This window comes from Oryzias latipes, chromosome 15 (genome assembly GCF_053564925.1).
Source record: "Oryzias latipes strain Hd-rR chromosome 15, Olatipes_Hd-rR_3.1".
NCBI classification, from domain to species: Eukaryota; Metazoa; Chordata; class Actinopteri; order Beloniformes; family Adrianichthyidae; genus Oryzias; species Oryzias latipes.
The window spans coordinates 12441184-12455702 of record NC_136251.1 but is presented as its reverse complement, the minus strand read 5'-3'; the positions used below and the strand labels follow the sequence as shown (position 1 = coordinate 12455702).

General features: G+C 39.2%; 1 protein-coding gene across 2 annotated transcripts; it reads left to right on the top strand.

The window, feature by feature from the left end:
* Positions 1–4896: 4896 nt before the first annotated feature.
* Positions 4897–13060, top strand: LOC144984063 (uncharacterized). Of its 2 annotated transcripts, XM_078931442.1 has the most exons (7): positions 4897–5970; positions 6197–6280; positions 6570–6671; positions 8190–8308; positions 8449–8516; positions 11297–11366; positions 12041–13060. In XM_078931442.1, the coding sequence occupies exons 1-6, from the start codon at positions 5896–5898 to the stop codon at positions 11326–11328; spliced, it is 480 nt and encodes a 159-aa protein (XP_078787568.1). In that variant the 5' UTR covers positions 4897–5895; the 3' UTR covers positions 11329–11366; positions 12041–13060. The 2 variants fall into 2 exon arrangements, 1 of the variants encoding a protein (XP_078787568.1); XR_013647690.1 differs by lacking the exon at positions 8190–8308 and having other exon boundaries at positions 4911–5970.
* Positions 13061–14519: the final 1459 nt, after the last annotated feature.

Here is a 14519-nt window from a genome sequence, read left to right as displayed (position 1 = left end):
TGAGCTTTGAGGACTCCAACCCTGAAGAGTGGAGAAGTGAGGAAGACCATCCAGAGAATCAATCTTCACAAAGCTTCTGGACCTGACAACATCACTGGACGGGTCCTGACAGACACCAGCTCACAGAGGTGCTAACAGACATTTTCAACACCCCCCTGAAGCAGGCAGTGTTCCCTACCTGCCTGAAGACCGTAACGATCATCCCAAACTCCAAAACATCCTCAGTGACAGGTCTGACGGACTATTGGCCAGTGATCCTAGCTCCGATGGTCATAAAATGTTTTGAAAAACTGTTCATGACCCACATCACAGAATCCATTGGTGTTACCAAGGACCTGCACCAATATGCATACAGGTCAAACCGATTCACACAAGATGTCACTAGTGGTCCACACAACACTCACCCACCTAGAGAATAAGAACTCGTGTGTTTGCCTGCCCTTTGTGGAGTTCACATCAGCCTTCAACATAATCATCCCAAATACCCTCATCCATAAACTGCACACATAGGACTGTGCTTCACTCTTTGCAACTAGGTCTTGGACTTCCTGAAAGACCATAGTCTGTGAAGATCTGTGACCCCCCCCCCCCCCCCCCCCCCCAATCACCCTCAGCACGGGCCTCCCACAGGGCTCTGTGCTAAGCCCCGTCCTGTTCACCTTGCTCACGCATGACTTCACAGCAAGTCACTCCAGCAGTCTGATTGTGAAGTTTGTAGATAACACATCTATACTTCGACGAATCACCAACAACGATGAGTCCAACTACAGGGAGGAGGTGGAGCATTAGGAGGGCTGGTGCAGAGACAACAACCTCTGCATCAATGTGAAGAAGACCAAGGAGATGATCGTGGACTTCAGGAAGGACAGTCATGCTCCTCCTCCTCCTCTTTACATCGGTGGGGCTGAGGTGGAAGTGGTTTTTAGCCTCAGGTATTTGGGTGTGCACATCTCCAACGACCTCACCTGGAGCACCAACCCATCCTGCCTGGTGAAGAAGGCACATCAGCGCCTCTATTTCCTTATTAGGCTCAAGCGTGCTGTGATTAGAATCTCAGTCCTGACCACCAATATGTGCATAGTGGAGAGTGTCCTGACCTCCTCCATCACTGTGTGGCACGGCAACTGTTCTGTGGCAGAGAGAAAAGCTCTGCAACGGCTGGCTAAAACTGTGCAGAGGACTGTGGTTTCACCTGCAGTTCACCACTGAGATCTACAAAACTGGATGCAGGAAACGAGCCTCCTGCATCCTGAAAGACCCCAGTCAGCCCTTGCACCCTCTGTTCTCGCTGCTCTTCTCAGGCAGGTAGTGACAGAGCATTAAGAGCAGGACCACAAGACTGAGGAACAGTTTCTTCCCAAAAGCAGTAAGACTGGTGGAGATTCGGCGATATTTGTATCGATTTTAAATGCTGTCAGGCTGATAATTATTTAATTATTTATGAGCGCCCTGCAGCGTTTAACTCTTGTTTTCCATGTAACCCTTGTGCTATCCTAGGCACTTTAACATTGGGATTAGGGTCATCTAGACCCACTACATAGTGCTCTGAACCTTTTTTCTTCAATGATTTGTGATCTTCACTGGTGTCCATGGATTACATGAAATCTTTCCACCTTTATCAACCTTTGTCATGGTAGGGAGAAGAGGTCAATGTAAGGGTGGGGTCATCTTAGAATAGCATAAGGGTTAAGCCTCCGACCGCTAGTTGGCACCGAGCCTCTTTGGGCAGCTGTGATGGTGTGGCTCTACACCCCACCCCAATGAAAAGATCTCAGTGAGAAGCAACTTGTTTTTATGAGACATGAACCACGTTGACCACAGTCAACGTCACCCCCCGAAGAGGATGACATCAAATTAATGGGCCGAAAATCGTGTATTTCACACACAAAAAGATTAGTCTGAAACTGAAGTCGAAATGTTCGTCTTCCCGAGGCAACCAAATCATTAAAGGGTTGCTATGGAGATAAAATCAACAGAAAAGCCGCCATTTTGAAAAACGTGGAATTTTTGAATCATGTGATGACATATAGCTCTCACCAATGCAGCAATGTCTTTTTCTGAGTCAGTTGATGATACTGATCCCTAAGCTAGCACTTTTAGCCACATTAGCATAACTAGCATAGTTAGCATTATTAGCATTTTGAGCAATGTGTTTTTCAGAGAGAGTTGATGATGCTGATCTCAATGCTAGCACTTTTAGCCACATTAGCATAACTGGCATTGTTAGCCTAATTAACATTTTGAGCAATGTGTTTTTCAGACAGAGGTGATGGTGCTGATCGCTATGCTTGCACTTTTTGCCACATTAGCGTAGCTAGCTTAGTTAGCATAATTAGCATTTTGAGCAATGTGTTTTTCTTAGAGAATTGATGATGGTGATCGCAATGCTAGCACTTTTAGCCATATTGGCATAGCTAGTATAGTTAGCATAATTAGCATATGCAGCTTTGACTAGCCTTGATCAAAGGTGGGTGATGAGGGCGGTGAGGCTGGGGAGGGCGGTAAGAGCGGCGGTTGTGCTTAAAGTTGGGCGTGGAAGGCAGATTGCGTCTGCTTTACCATGCTATACAACGCTGGTTGCGGCTTTAATTTTTACTTAGGATGGGCACCAAACCCATCCTACCATTGCAACAACACATCATCAGTTGGGTGGTTTGGGGACCACAGGATTTCCTCTCTGCTCTGTGCACATGATATTGTCCTGTTGGCTTCATCGAGCCAGGACCTACAGCATGCATTGGGGTGGTTTGTGGCCGAGTGTGAAGCGGCTGGGATGAGGGTCAGCACCGCCAAACCAAATCCATAGATCTCGACCGGAGAAAGGTAGTTTGCCATCTCTCGGTGGGTGGAGTGTTGCTGCCCCAGGTGGAGGAGTTTAAATATCTTGGGGTCTTGTTTAAGAGTGAGGGAAGATCGGAGTGTAAGATTGATTGGCAGATCGGAGCAGCGTCCGTAGTTATGTGGTCGCTGTATCAGTCTGAAGAGAGCTAAGCCAAAGAGCAAAGCTCTTAATTTACTGGTCGATCTTCATTCCAATACTCACTTATGGTCATGAGCTCTGGGTCATGACCCAAAGAACCAGGGCCCGAATACAAGTGGCTGAAATGAGCTTCCTCTGTGGGTTCACACTGTGGGGTGAGAAGCTTGGTCACCTGCGGAGAGCAGGTGACCAAGAGTATAACCACTTCTCCTCCACATTGAAGGAAGCCAGTTGAGGTAGCTCATGCGTGTAGTCCGAATGCTTCCTGGACGCCTCCCTGGGGAGGTGTTCTGGAACTGAATCACTGGGCAGAGGCCCCGGGGAAGACCCAGGACACGTTGGAGAGACTACATCTCAATGCCGCGGGGTCCCCCCAGAGAAGCTGGAGGAAGTGAGCTCTTTGTCTGGTTATCTTTGCTTAGACTCCTGCCCTCGTGACCCGATCCCGGAAAAGAGGAGGAGGATGGATGGATGGATGGATTGATGGATGGATGGATGGATACATACCGAACCGAAACTCTGTGCCATGTTGCTGCCAGTATCAAATAAAAACACAAATTGGGGATAAGAACGGGTGGAGCAGAGCCTCTGACCAGCAAATGCATGGAGCATCAATCCAAAATGCTGTTGGCAAAGCCTGTCAAAGTGCAGACTGTCACGTAAATAAAGCATCTTAGGCACATTAAAGCACTCTCCTTCATCCTGTCATGATGCCTCATCATCACACTTTTTTTGTTTTCTGGAAAGAATTTATGTTTTTATTTTCCTTTATTTTTGAAGCACCGTTCAGGCTCCTGAACCGTTTAAAAGTAAGAAACTAAATTAAGCAATGTTGAAAATAAACAGCATTTATTTCCTCAATCAGCCTTTTAGGGCCTTATTGGTTTAGCACATCCATTCCATTTTTATTCTTACCATTTTTATTCTTTCTTATAGAAGAATATTTTGTTTTGGAAATCAAACAATGTTGACTGTGCCCTTTATATATTTTAAGTTACCAAAATAAAAGCACTATGAATTTGCTTGGGTAAAAGCAACTTATATATTATATACAGTTGCAGGGCTTAACATTGTGCTAATCAAATAAATTGAATTTTACACTTTTATTCTAATGAAAGATGTATTACTCTTGTTTATCTGCTTATTTAATATAATAATATCCTATTTTCTATTTGCGATTACGTAGGATTTGCTGTGTAAATTAGGGTTCTTAATTACTCTTTCATTTTACCCCCCACCTTAGTAGCTGGCATAACACATAAATTCTTCCCTGTGAGATTATTAAAGTTTGATTTCTGCATTTATTTATAAACAAAACAAACTTTTTAATGATTACACAAGTGAATATAGGTGCTGTAGTAAAGCTGAGGCACCCATATAGTAAATAGTTGCCAGTTCCTGACTTTTCGGGTTCCCACCGTGACTATCCCCCTCCCCCACCAAGACTGAGAGAAGGGTGAGCAGAGCAAAGCCACACCCGCTCAGCTCCACAGGTGCATCGTCTCCCTCTCAGCTCAGGCAGCAGTGCAGACAGCTAACCCACTGGAGTCTCAGAACGGCAAGGATTTTTCATGGAATATAGGTAAGTCTCATCAAAACTTTTTAAAAACAGACAGTAAATGACTTTGAGACATATTTAGTCCGTCTAGGCATGCTTTTCTCCGGTGGAAATGCTCGAGAGCCGAGCACATGGCGATGCTAGCTAGCTCGGTCCTTTGAAGCTAACGCAGCATGTGCTTGTGGGGAAGCTAGCTTTCCAAATGATTTTGGTCAGGCTGTTACAGATCCTAAATACATTTTAAATGTAATTTATTGACGTGTGGCCTTAAATGTATTAATTTGTCTTAAATTCTGTGAGTTAACCCCCCCCCCCCCTTCGCGCTGCGCCAATCGTGCTGCTTGCCGTTTGTGCAAAAGTGTTGATAATTTTGATGCTCCAGCAAAAGCATCGTAGTCACGTCTGCATGTCTGGGATCATTACATCGTTTAGATATTCTTCGTACCGGGATCAAAGCTCCCGCTGCAGGAGCTCCGTCTGAGTCACGTGACCCAGTCTCACTGTCCCGCATTAACCCGAGAGGGTAAAACTAGAATAGTTAGAGGATCTCATTTTTTTCCTCTTGATGAAAATAAGAAAAATATCAAAGTTTAGGAGGCCCGACCGAAATTTAATGCTTCATCAGTTTGACATGTTCTTACATTTAATGCTTGTATGTATGCTTGCTTAGATAAACATGATGTTCATGGTCTTTGTAAATATGATTTATATATTTTAAAATGATCTTTAAAAGGTCTTAAAGTCTTAAATTTAACTTTTTAAAATCTGTAACCATCTTGGTAGTGTTTATGTTTTTTTTTCATTTGAAAATGCTTACCAATTTGATTTACTTTGGTTAATTTGTTTGTTTGTTTTAAAACCAGGATCACTTCAGTATTTTGTGGTCTTGTTCTTTAGAGCTAAACAAAAAATGTATGACACCATGATGGTGCCCTGTTGTACGGTAATCAAGTGACTTTAAAAAGTATTTCTGGTTCCAACATTTAGTAATATTTTGATCATGTCTTTTGTTTAAAACTCGAGTCCCGCTTACATGTTTTTATACTTTTGCTTCCTGGTTGGTTTATGGTGCAGTAGTAAATAATTGAGCACATTTAGTACTGAGCATTTATCTAAATACTTTAAATCAAAAACTCAGGAAGGTCCAAAGCTAATGTTCATTTTGTGAACCTCATCTGCACAGACCCACTGCTGCGTCATCATTAAGATAATTGTGTAAAGTAAACTTTGTTTATATAATAGTTTATCAGTAAGGACATTTTTTTAGCTGAGTCTGTCTTTCATCTGAGTGTTTAATTAAACAACCTTTCTGTGTTTGATTCTTAGAAGAACCTTCAGATTTAAAAAGCGTGTGAAGATGCTTAGGGAGCAAAAGAAAAGGTGCCAGAAGAGGTACACAGAGGGCCTGAAGACCAAACATCCACCTGTGCAGGTAAAGTTTTTTTGCCACCGTTTTCAGTATACTATTTATTGGGATCAAAATACTTATTTATAGTAGATTTCTTCTTTGTAACAAGATTCTTAAAAAAATTCACATTGCAAAATAATTTATCATCTCCTTTTTAATAATGTAATATCTATTAGATGTGAAAGCATTGGTTAGCACATTTCTGCTAAACTGATGTAAACGAGTAATGTCATTTGTGTCCCCTTTATAGCCCTCTGTATCCACTGAAAGCTGCAGCTCCTTGGTTGGATCTTCAGACATCCCAGAAAGAGAAGATGCTGTTGGCAATAGCTGGGTAAGTGTCAAAAAGAACGGTGTTTTTTACCCTATGTTAACTGTTATGAAATTCCTGCTTGCCAGAAATAAATAGCCTGCTAAATTCCTTGGGTGGGGGGAAAAATAAAAATGTGGTTAAAAGTAAAACTGCAAAGATTTAACTTGTAGAGTTTTAATTCATAAATCAGTTAAATATCTTAAAATGTAGATATTTAATTTAGTGAAAAATTAAATCCAACATGTGATTAAACTTGTGCAGTTTTAATTTGTACCTTTTTAATTTTAAAAAGTAAAAATAATCTCTTAAGGAATTGGAACCAGACACCAACACCACTGCCTGTGTCCAACGAGAACAGTCAGATACAGATGAGCCAGAGGTTCCTCCCCTGACAAGAACAGACAGTGTATTTGTAAGTATTTATCATGGAATCCAGCCAATATCAAATACTTTTGTCAATGTTTTTATCAATAGGGCTCAGAATCTTTATCATCAAACTTTGCCTTAGACCAGGGGTGGGCAAACTTTCTGACTTGAGGGCCACATTGGGTTCTAAAGTTTGATAGAAGAGCCGGACCAGGAGCAGATGCCAGGAGTGAGAATGAAATAATATGGAATCTGGATGAAAGCACTTTTCAAGCAAAATTATATTTTACAACATTTTAGAGTTTTTAGGTTAAAACTTTTGTTTTCATTTTAGAGCCAATTACACTAACAGCTTGATGTATGTTGTGAAAACTCAGAGAAATGCTCCATTCATGTGGTGTTTGAATGATCATGAGAATGAAAAAAAAAACACATATTCAAACACCACATGGATGATAAAGCGGAGCCCCCAAACCTTTTCTTATGAGGGCCACAATAAGTCTTTTTTCTTTAAAACTTTAAGCTTCTTTATTTTATTGTGAAGCCCTATAATAAAGTTTTATTAATTCATGATCCTTTTAATACAACAAATAACACTATTTATGAAATAAAAAATAACCAAATTACTCTCTGTGATTTTCAAAGACAAAAAGTCAGGAAACAATATGCTGATACATTAAAAAGAAAAAAACAATGAATAGTGGATCCTCTCCCGTCTTCGTCCCGCTGAGACTTTGAAGCTGCAGCTCCTCACACGTCTCATAGTTTGCTCTAATACTGAGCAGCTGTGTCCTGCATGTCGTTTTCTTATCCAGTAATAATGAAAAAAGCAAATTTATCTGTCTTCTGCTGCAGCTAATCGTATATCTGCGTTACCTTTTCACCAGTACAGAGTTCTTCGTTTTTTGCAGGAGTTATGTTCTGAAAATAACCGTGATCTGTGAAATCCACGGAGTTTGGTTACTTACAGACGTTTTTTTATGGTAGTTAAACTTCTCACTGCCTTAATACACTTTTCTCACACAGACATGAACATTTTCACCTTTTCTCTTGTTTAAATTCTCAAACCTTCATAGAAATTAGGTCCAGGATCTTAGAATGAAAACAAAAATTTCTGTAGATCTAAAGCGCTCCGCCTTTCTGTACAGGAGACATGGAGATTGACTGACAGGGTCTTCAGCCAATCAGGACACAGAACAGGGTGTTTAAAAAAAGCAGCATAATCGATCTAAAAGAATGAGCTAAACTGGGAAAGATGAACTGTGACGTAGAAAGGGAAGACTGTCTTCTGCTCTATTTGACAGATTTTTAGAGGGTTTCAGGTTGGAGCTCAGACTGCAGTAGGGGGGAAGAAAATGTCACTTCTAAAATGGGCAGATAAAAAAAAACATGGGTCTCTGATATTGTTCAATGGGCCGTACCAAACATGGAGGCGGGCCGGATCCAGCCAGCGGGCCGCAGTTTGCCCACCCCTGCTTTAGACTGAACTCTTAACTTTTATAAAATATTATTTACAAAGTAGTGTATTACAATTTAAAATGAAAAACTTGTTTCTTTTCTCCAGCTCACTAAAGACTACTTTACCAAGCATGCCATGGGTCAAGATCTGTCAGACGTCTCCTCAAGCTGCATAGAAACTAAAAAAGCAGTAGCCTGCAGAGACTTTCGGCTAGCAGACAGATTGTGAGGATAATTATTTACTGACGGAGTTTTTTTAAATGTGTTTTTAGCTTTTGTTTATTTTTCTGATGGCCTGCAATCTACCCTGCTCATTACGTTAATGAGCACTCCATTTTAACACTTGTTCTATTCTGTTTTTACAGGGACTTCGGGACTTCAACATCTTCAACAAAACATCAAATGGAGTCGAGGAGTGAAGACAGTGAATCTGGTATTACACCCCCCCCCCCTTCTAAATTTAATCTTTTTATACAAGCGTTCCCAGTTGAGTTTTAATCGTGAAATCGACTATTTTAGCCAAAATCACTAAACCTATTTTGCTTTAAAGACAAAAACTTAACCTAACAGAGTAGTGTGATGTCGCACACAGGGAGTTCCATCTTGCCCTGATGGCTAAAATCTGGCTCAAAACTGTCTGGCAGGATTGATCCAATATTGCTTGTCATTATTTTTGCCCCACTAATATTAGCGTGAGGCTATAAGCTCGTGCTCGCACAAACGGCTATCTGTGACAGGGAGGGGAAGTAAGCCCAGTATTGTATTTCTAATGAACCACTGCCTATGGTCTTAAAAAATGTCTTAAAAAAGCAACACAGCTTTTGGATCTTGGCTAAAAACTGCACAATCATAATTAGGAGATCACTTTTAACGATTTTGACAAAAGAAAAAAAATGCATGTCTATGAAGACTCTCATTTATCCAGGTTGATTCCATTTCCACATCATAGTACAGGGTCGGGCAATTATTTTAAGTCGCATTGGGCCACATTGGGTTATAAAATTGGATAGAAGGGCCGGACCAGGAGCAGATGCGTGGAGTGAAAATGATTTAACATGGAATGTAGATGAAAACATTTGGATTGAAAATTATATTCTAAAACAGAATATTCTAGAGTTTTTAGTTTAAAACTTTTGTTCCCATTTTAGATCTCTATTTTATTGTAAAGCCCTTTGGTACCTTCAAGGAGTTGTAAAGTGTTGTATGAATAAAGTTTCATTCATTCATGATCCTTTTAAGAAAATAAATAACACTATTTATGAAATAAAACAATGACCAAACAACACTCTCTATGATTTTCAAAGACAAAAATTCAGGAAAAATATACTGACATTTAAAAACAAAAACAATAAATGATGGATCCTCTCTCGTCATAATTCCTCAGAGACTTTGAGCTCATCTTGCGTCTCACAGTTTGGGCAGCTGCGCTTTCTGTTTTCATCCAGTAATACAGAAAAAGCGAATTTATCTGTCTTCTGCTGCAACTACACATATATCTGTGTTACCTTTTCACCACTACAGAGTTCCCTCCTTTATTGCAGGAGTTTCGTTGTAAAAATAATCGGTGAAATCCACGGAGAATGATTACAGACGTTTTAAATTTATGGTAGTAAAACTCCTCACTGCCTAAATACACTTTTCGCAGACAGACATGAACATTTTCACCATTTTCTCTTGTTTAAATTCTTAAACTTTCATAGAAATTAGGTCCAGGATCTTAAAATGAAAACAAAGATCTGATCACGATCAAAGATTTCTATAGATCTGAGAGCTGCGCGTTTCTGTACAGGAGTTGAGGCACGGACTGGGGAGATTGATTGACAAGGTCTCCAGCCAATCAGGACACAGAACAGAGCGCACTGTTTAAAAAAGGCAGCATGATCGCTCAGATATAATGAGCTAAACCGGGAAAGATGAAATGCGACGTGGAAAGAGAAGACTGTCTTCTGTTCTATTTGACAGTGATTTTAGAGGTTTTCAGGTAGAACACAGACTGCAGAAGGTGGAATAAAATGTCAGATCTTGATCGTGTGGCCAGATTAAAAAAAAAGTGTGTTCGGCGGGCCGGACCAAAGATGGAGGCGGGCCGTATCCAGCCCGCGGGCCGTAGTTTGCCCACCCCTGTCATAGTAGTAGGTTTAGGGGCTGTCATCTGGACTTGGTTTTTAAAGTTAGAAAACGTTTCACCTCTTATCCAAAAGGCTTTGTCAATTCTGACAGAAAGCTAAACCTACTACTATGAAAGAAAATAAATGTACAGTCAGGACCATAAATATTTGGACAGAGACACATTTTTTTCCAATTTAGTTTCTGTACATTACCACAGTGAATTTTCAATAAAACAACTCGGATGCCATTGAAGTGCAGACTTTCAGCTTTTATTCCATGGGTTGTACAAAAAGATTGCAGAAAAATGTGAAAAACTAAAGTTTTTTTTTTTAAACACCACCCCATCATTTCATGGGCTCGTTAGTCATTGGACAAATGAAATAACTGAAAACAAAATGGTCATTACTAATATTTGGTGGAAAAGCCTTTGTTGTCAATGACAGCCTGAAGTCTCGAACTCATGGACATCAGCAGATGCTGGGTTTTCTCCTTCTGAATGCTCTGCCAGGCCTTTACTGCAGCGGCTTTCAGTTGCTGTTTGTTTGTGGGCCTTTCTGTCTGAAGTTTAGTCTTCAACAAGTGAAATGCTGCTCAATGGGGTTAAGATCAGGTGACTGACTTGGCCATTCAAGAATATTCCACTTCTTTGCTTTAATAAACTCCTGAGTTGCTTTGGCTGTATGTTTTAGGTCATTGTGCATCTGTATTATGAAACGCCGCCCAATCAGTTTGGCTGCATTCACCTGGAAGAGATTGTGTTTAAAAAATGCTTTCGTTTTTCACATTTTCATGCAATCTTTTTGTTCAATCTATGGAATAAAAGCTGAAAGTCTGCACTTCCATGGCATCTGAGTTGTTTTATTTAAAATTCACTGTGGTAATTGACAGAAACTAAATTAGAAAGAATGTGTCTCTGTCCAAATATTTGTGGTCCTGACTGTAGTTGAAGCTGGACTTGAAGAGCTGCTTCACAGTGCTTCCATGGCTGTTGTGTATGTGCCATTAGGGCATGGGTCTTTAATATTGACATTTTCTCAATTCAGGGAAGACAAAAAGTGTATGATTGTCATTTTAAAATAACCATATTGTTCATACAATTAACAGGACTCAAGACTGAAGAACGGACACGGCAGTGAAAAAGTCTAAAAGTCTAAGAAGCGACCCTTACAAACAGGTATGCTTCCTACATGTTACACTTTTAAAAGTTTCTTAAAAATGGCACAAACTATGTTTTCTAACAACCATTTTTAAGGGAGGGGGGTATTATTTATTATTACATTTCTTGCTTATAGCATATGTAGTTCAAAGATAAAATGTTACTAATAATTGTGCACAAGAGGTACATGTCATCAAAACTGTCTAAATCAGACTTTGAAACATCTCACTGCCAACATTGAAAGACTTGAGTTTCATGAAATTGTCTTATGTCAGCTTTCAATGAAAATGTGAGGTTGTGTGGTTCTTGTTGGGTTTTTAATTAAAATGTTTTCATAAATGGAGCCCATGGTTTCTACACAGCAGAGAGACTAAGGCATCGATACTGCTGAGACGGGTACCTTTGCACAATACAGAATCATTTCTAACTACACCAGCAACGTGGCTCTGATACTTTATTTCCTTCTTTCAACACAAGATAAGAAAATCTATTTCTGTGGGCTTTCTTTTCTAATGAACATCTGACATTTAGTTAACACTGTTACAAGTAGTCAGACGTTTTGCTGAGCTTTTGATATATATCGTAGCATCTCCTTAGTTTTTGTAAATAAGAAATGCTCATTACCTTGAATCTGGTCTAATCACGTTTTGTACGTTGGTGACTTATAACATTTTTTCCTTTCTTTTTCTAAGGAGCTTAAAAAAAAGGACCTGGTCTTCAGCAGAGTGCCGAGCATTGGAAAAAATTTTAGGAACCTGCATTGAAGGTGGGAGGGTACCAGGAAAAAATGTCTTTCCTGCATAGAAGCTTCGCCGAGGGAGCTGGAAGGACGAACATGGCAGGACGTCAAGTTTTTTGTTAGGAACAAAATCACAGCACTGAGGTGGTATAGTTCAAAAAGACGTTGGTTTTTGTTAGTTAGAAAGATGTGATTCAACTTTATTTTGTTTTCTTTAATTTAAACCAGTGCTTGTAGATCTAAGTTCCAAATTTAAGCTTCAGACACATGCACTTATTTATCTTAGTGACCTTTTTTTCCGGAAGCACTTAATTTTCATTTGAAGCACGTGTATCGGTCAAAGGTGACCTTTTAATTTCTGAAGCACTTAATTTGTATTTAAAACATATGTATAGGTCAAAGGTGACCTTTAATTTCTGAAGCATTTTATTTGTATTTGAAACAATTGTATAGGTCAAAGGTGACTTTTTTTTCCTGAAGCACTTGATTTCATTTTGTAATTTTTTGACAGGTCAAATGTCACTTTGTTTTTATAAAGCACTTAATTTGAGTTCAACAGGTCTTTGTTTTCTGGTTAAATCTGTGTTTACGTTGTGGAACTCCAGGCCTTTAGGGCTGATGTCGTCTTAGTTTTCCAGATCTTTTTGCTCTACCCCCTTCCGATCCGCTGCCCCGGTGATTCCAGTCAGTTAAAAGTAGGAAAGGGAAAACGAGGGGGAGCCCTAATTTTTGTTTTCCACCAACTCCTGCTTTTGATTGACTGAGCTCACCTGGCCCAGTAGATCAACAGGAAGTAGAAGAAGAAAATCTGGAAAACAAGCAGGATGTCAACACTCCAAACCTGGAGTTCAACAGCCCTGCAGTAAGTGTGTGATAGAACGTTTAACGGGTCAAAGGGAACCTTGTTCTGTCCAACAGCAGTATATTTAGTTTTATAGATTGGTAACTATAAATAAATTGCCCATGTCTCTTATTTGCTGTTCGCAGTTTCCTTCATAACAAACATATTTTGACAGTGAATGATGCCTTGCATGTTTGGTAAATGACTTTATTAGTCAGGAAGTGTGAAATGAGTACTACAATCCCAATTGCCTTAGTTACAGAGCTGTTAACCAAAGTTAGAGTAACTACTGTTGTATGGGTGGTCCCCATGGGAAACCAAAATTCAGGTTTATTTTTCATGTTAGTGTTTTCAGTATTTGAAATGACAACACTCCTTGAAAAAAAATTACATTATTTTAGCAGTTAAAACCATCTCAGAAAACCTTGTAGAAAAGGTGGATCCCACCAGGAGGGTCCTAGTCATGGGACCTCACGGGGTAAGAAATACGGGTATGTGTGTGTGTGTGTGTGTGTGTGTGTGTGTGTGTGTGGGTGGGTGGGTGGGTGGGTGGGTGGGTGGGTGGGTGCGTGGGTGTGTGTGTGTATTTCTATTCAATATCAGGTGATTTTTTTTCATGCAAAAAATTAAGTTGACATTTTAAAACTAAACTGAATGGGATATTCCAATTCACCCTTCTCTTTATTTAAAATATGTTTAAAAATTGTACTGTAAAATAAATCCTGCTATAAATGTGAAACATTGAATCAAAAACCTCCGTGACATGATTTACTTTTTCAAATTGTAATATGAAAATAAAAGATTTCAAAGTGAAAATGTCAGTGTTTAATTTTCTATCAAACGTAAAACGATTGTAATAAATGTTGAATATTTTCATAAATATTATTATTTTTTTCTTTAAGACATTTAGATCGAAAATATTTTTACTTTGCGGCAACCAATGAACATAAAATTAATTGGTTTTAGCTTTTTTTAGGAGATAATTTTCATTTGGATAGATTTTAAAAAGCCACAACATATTAAAAATGTTTAATTATAAATATATCTGTAAACATAAAATGAGCTTGATCATTTTTAAAAAATAAAGATACATTGATACTATTAGTGAAAATATGCTAAAATTTTATTTTTGTTATTAAATTCATGTTTTTTAAAGTAAATTTGTTTTTATTTTTATAGTAAGACTATATTAGTGACAATGTTATTAGGGATAGGTTTCATTAAAAAAACATCCGTCATCAATTGTTCTTTTATTATTAAAGTATATGTAAGTAACTTAATTACCTATCAAACACTTAGACATATTCCATTGACTATGCTGACTGACTCACACACATTTCAGTTACAGTTTGTCATGTTAACATTATAATAATGTTTTGAACATTTTTCTTATTAAATATTGACATATGTTTCGTTTTCGGAGTGCAGGTTTGAATCCTGCAGCCGCTCCGTCTCCTCCTGATTGATTCACTAAAGAGTCACAGAGAGGGAGGCTTGGGAATCTCGTCATTCTCCAAATGACCAGGGCTGACGTCGGAATGACGAAAGTTGAAATGATATGATTTCGGCCGCTGGGCTCGGCGCACTCAGG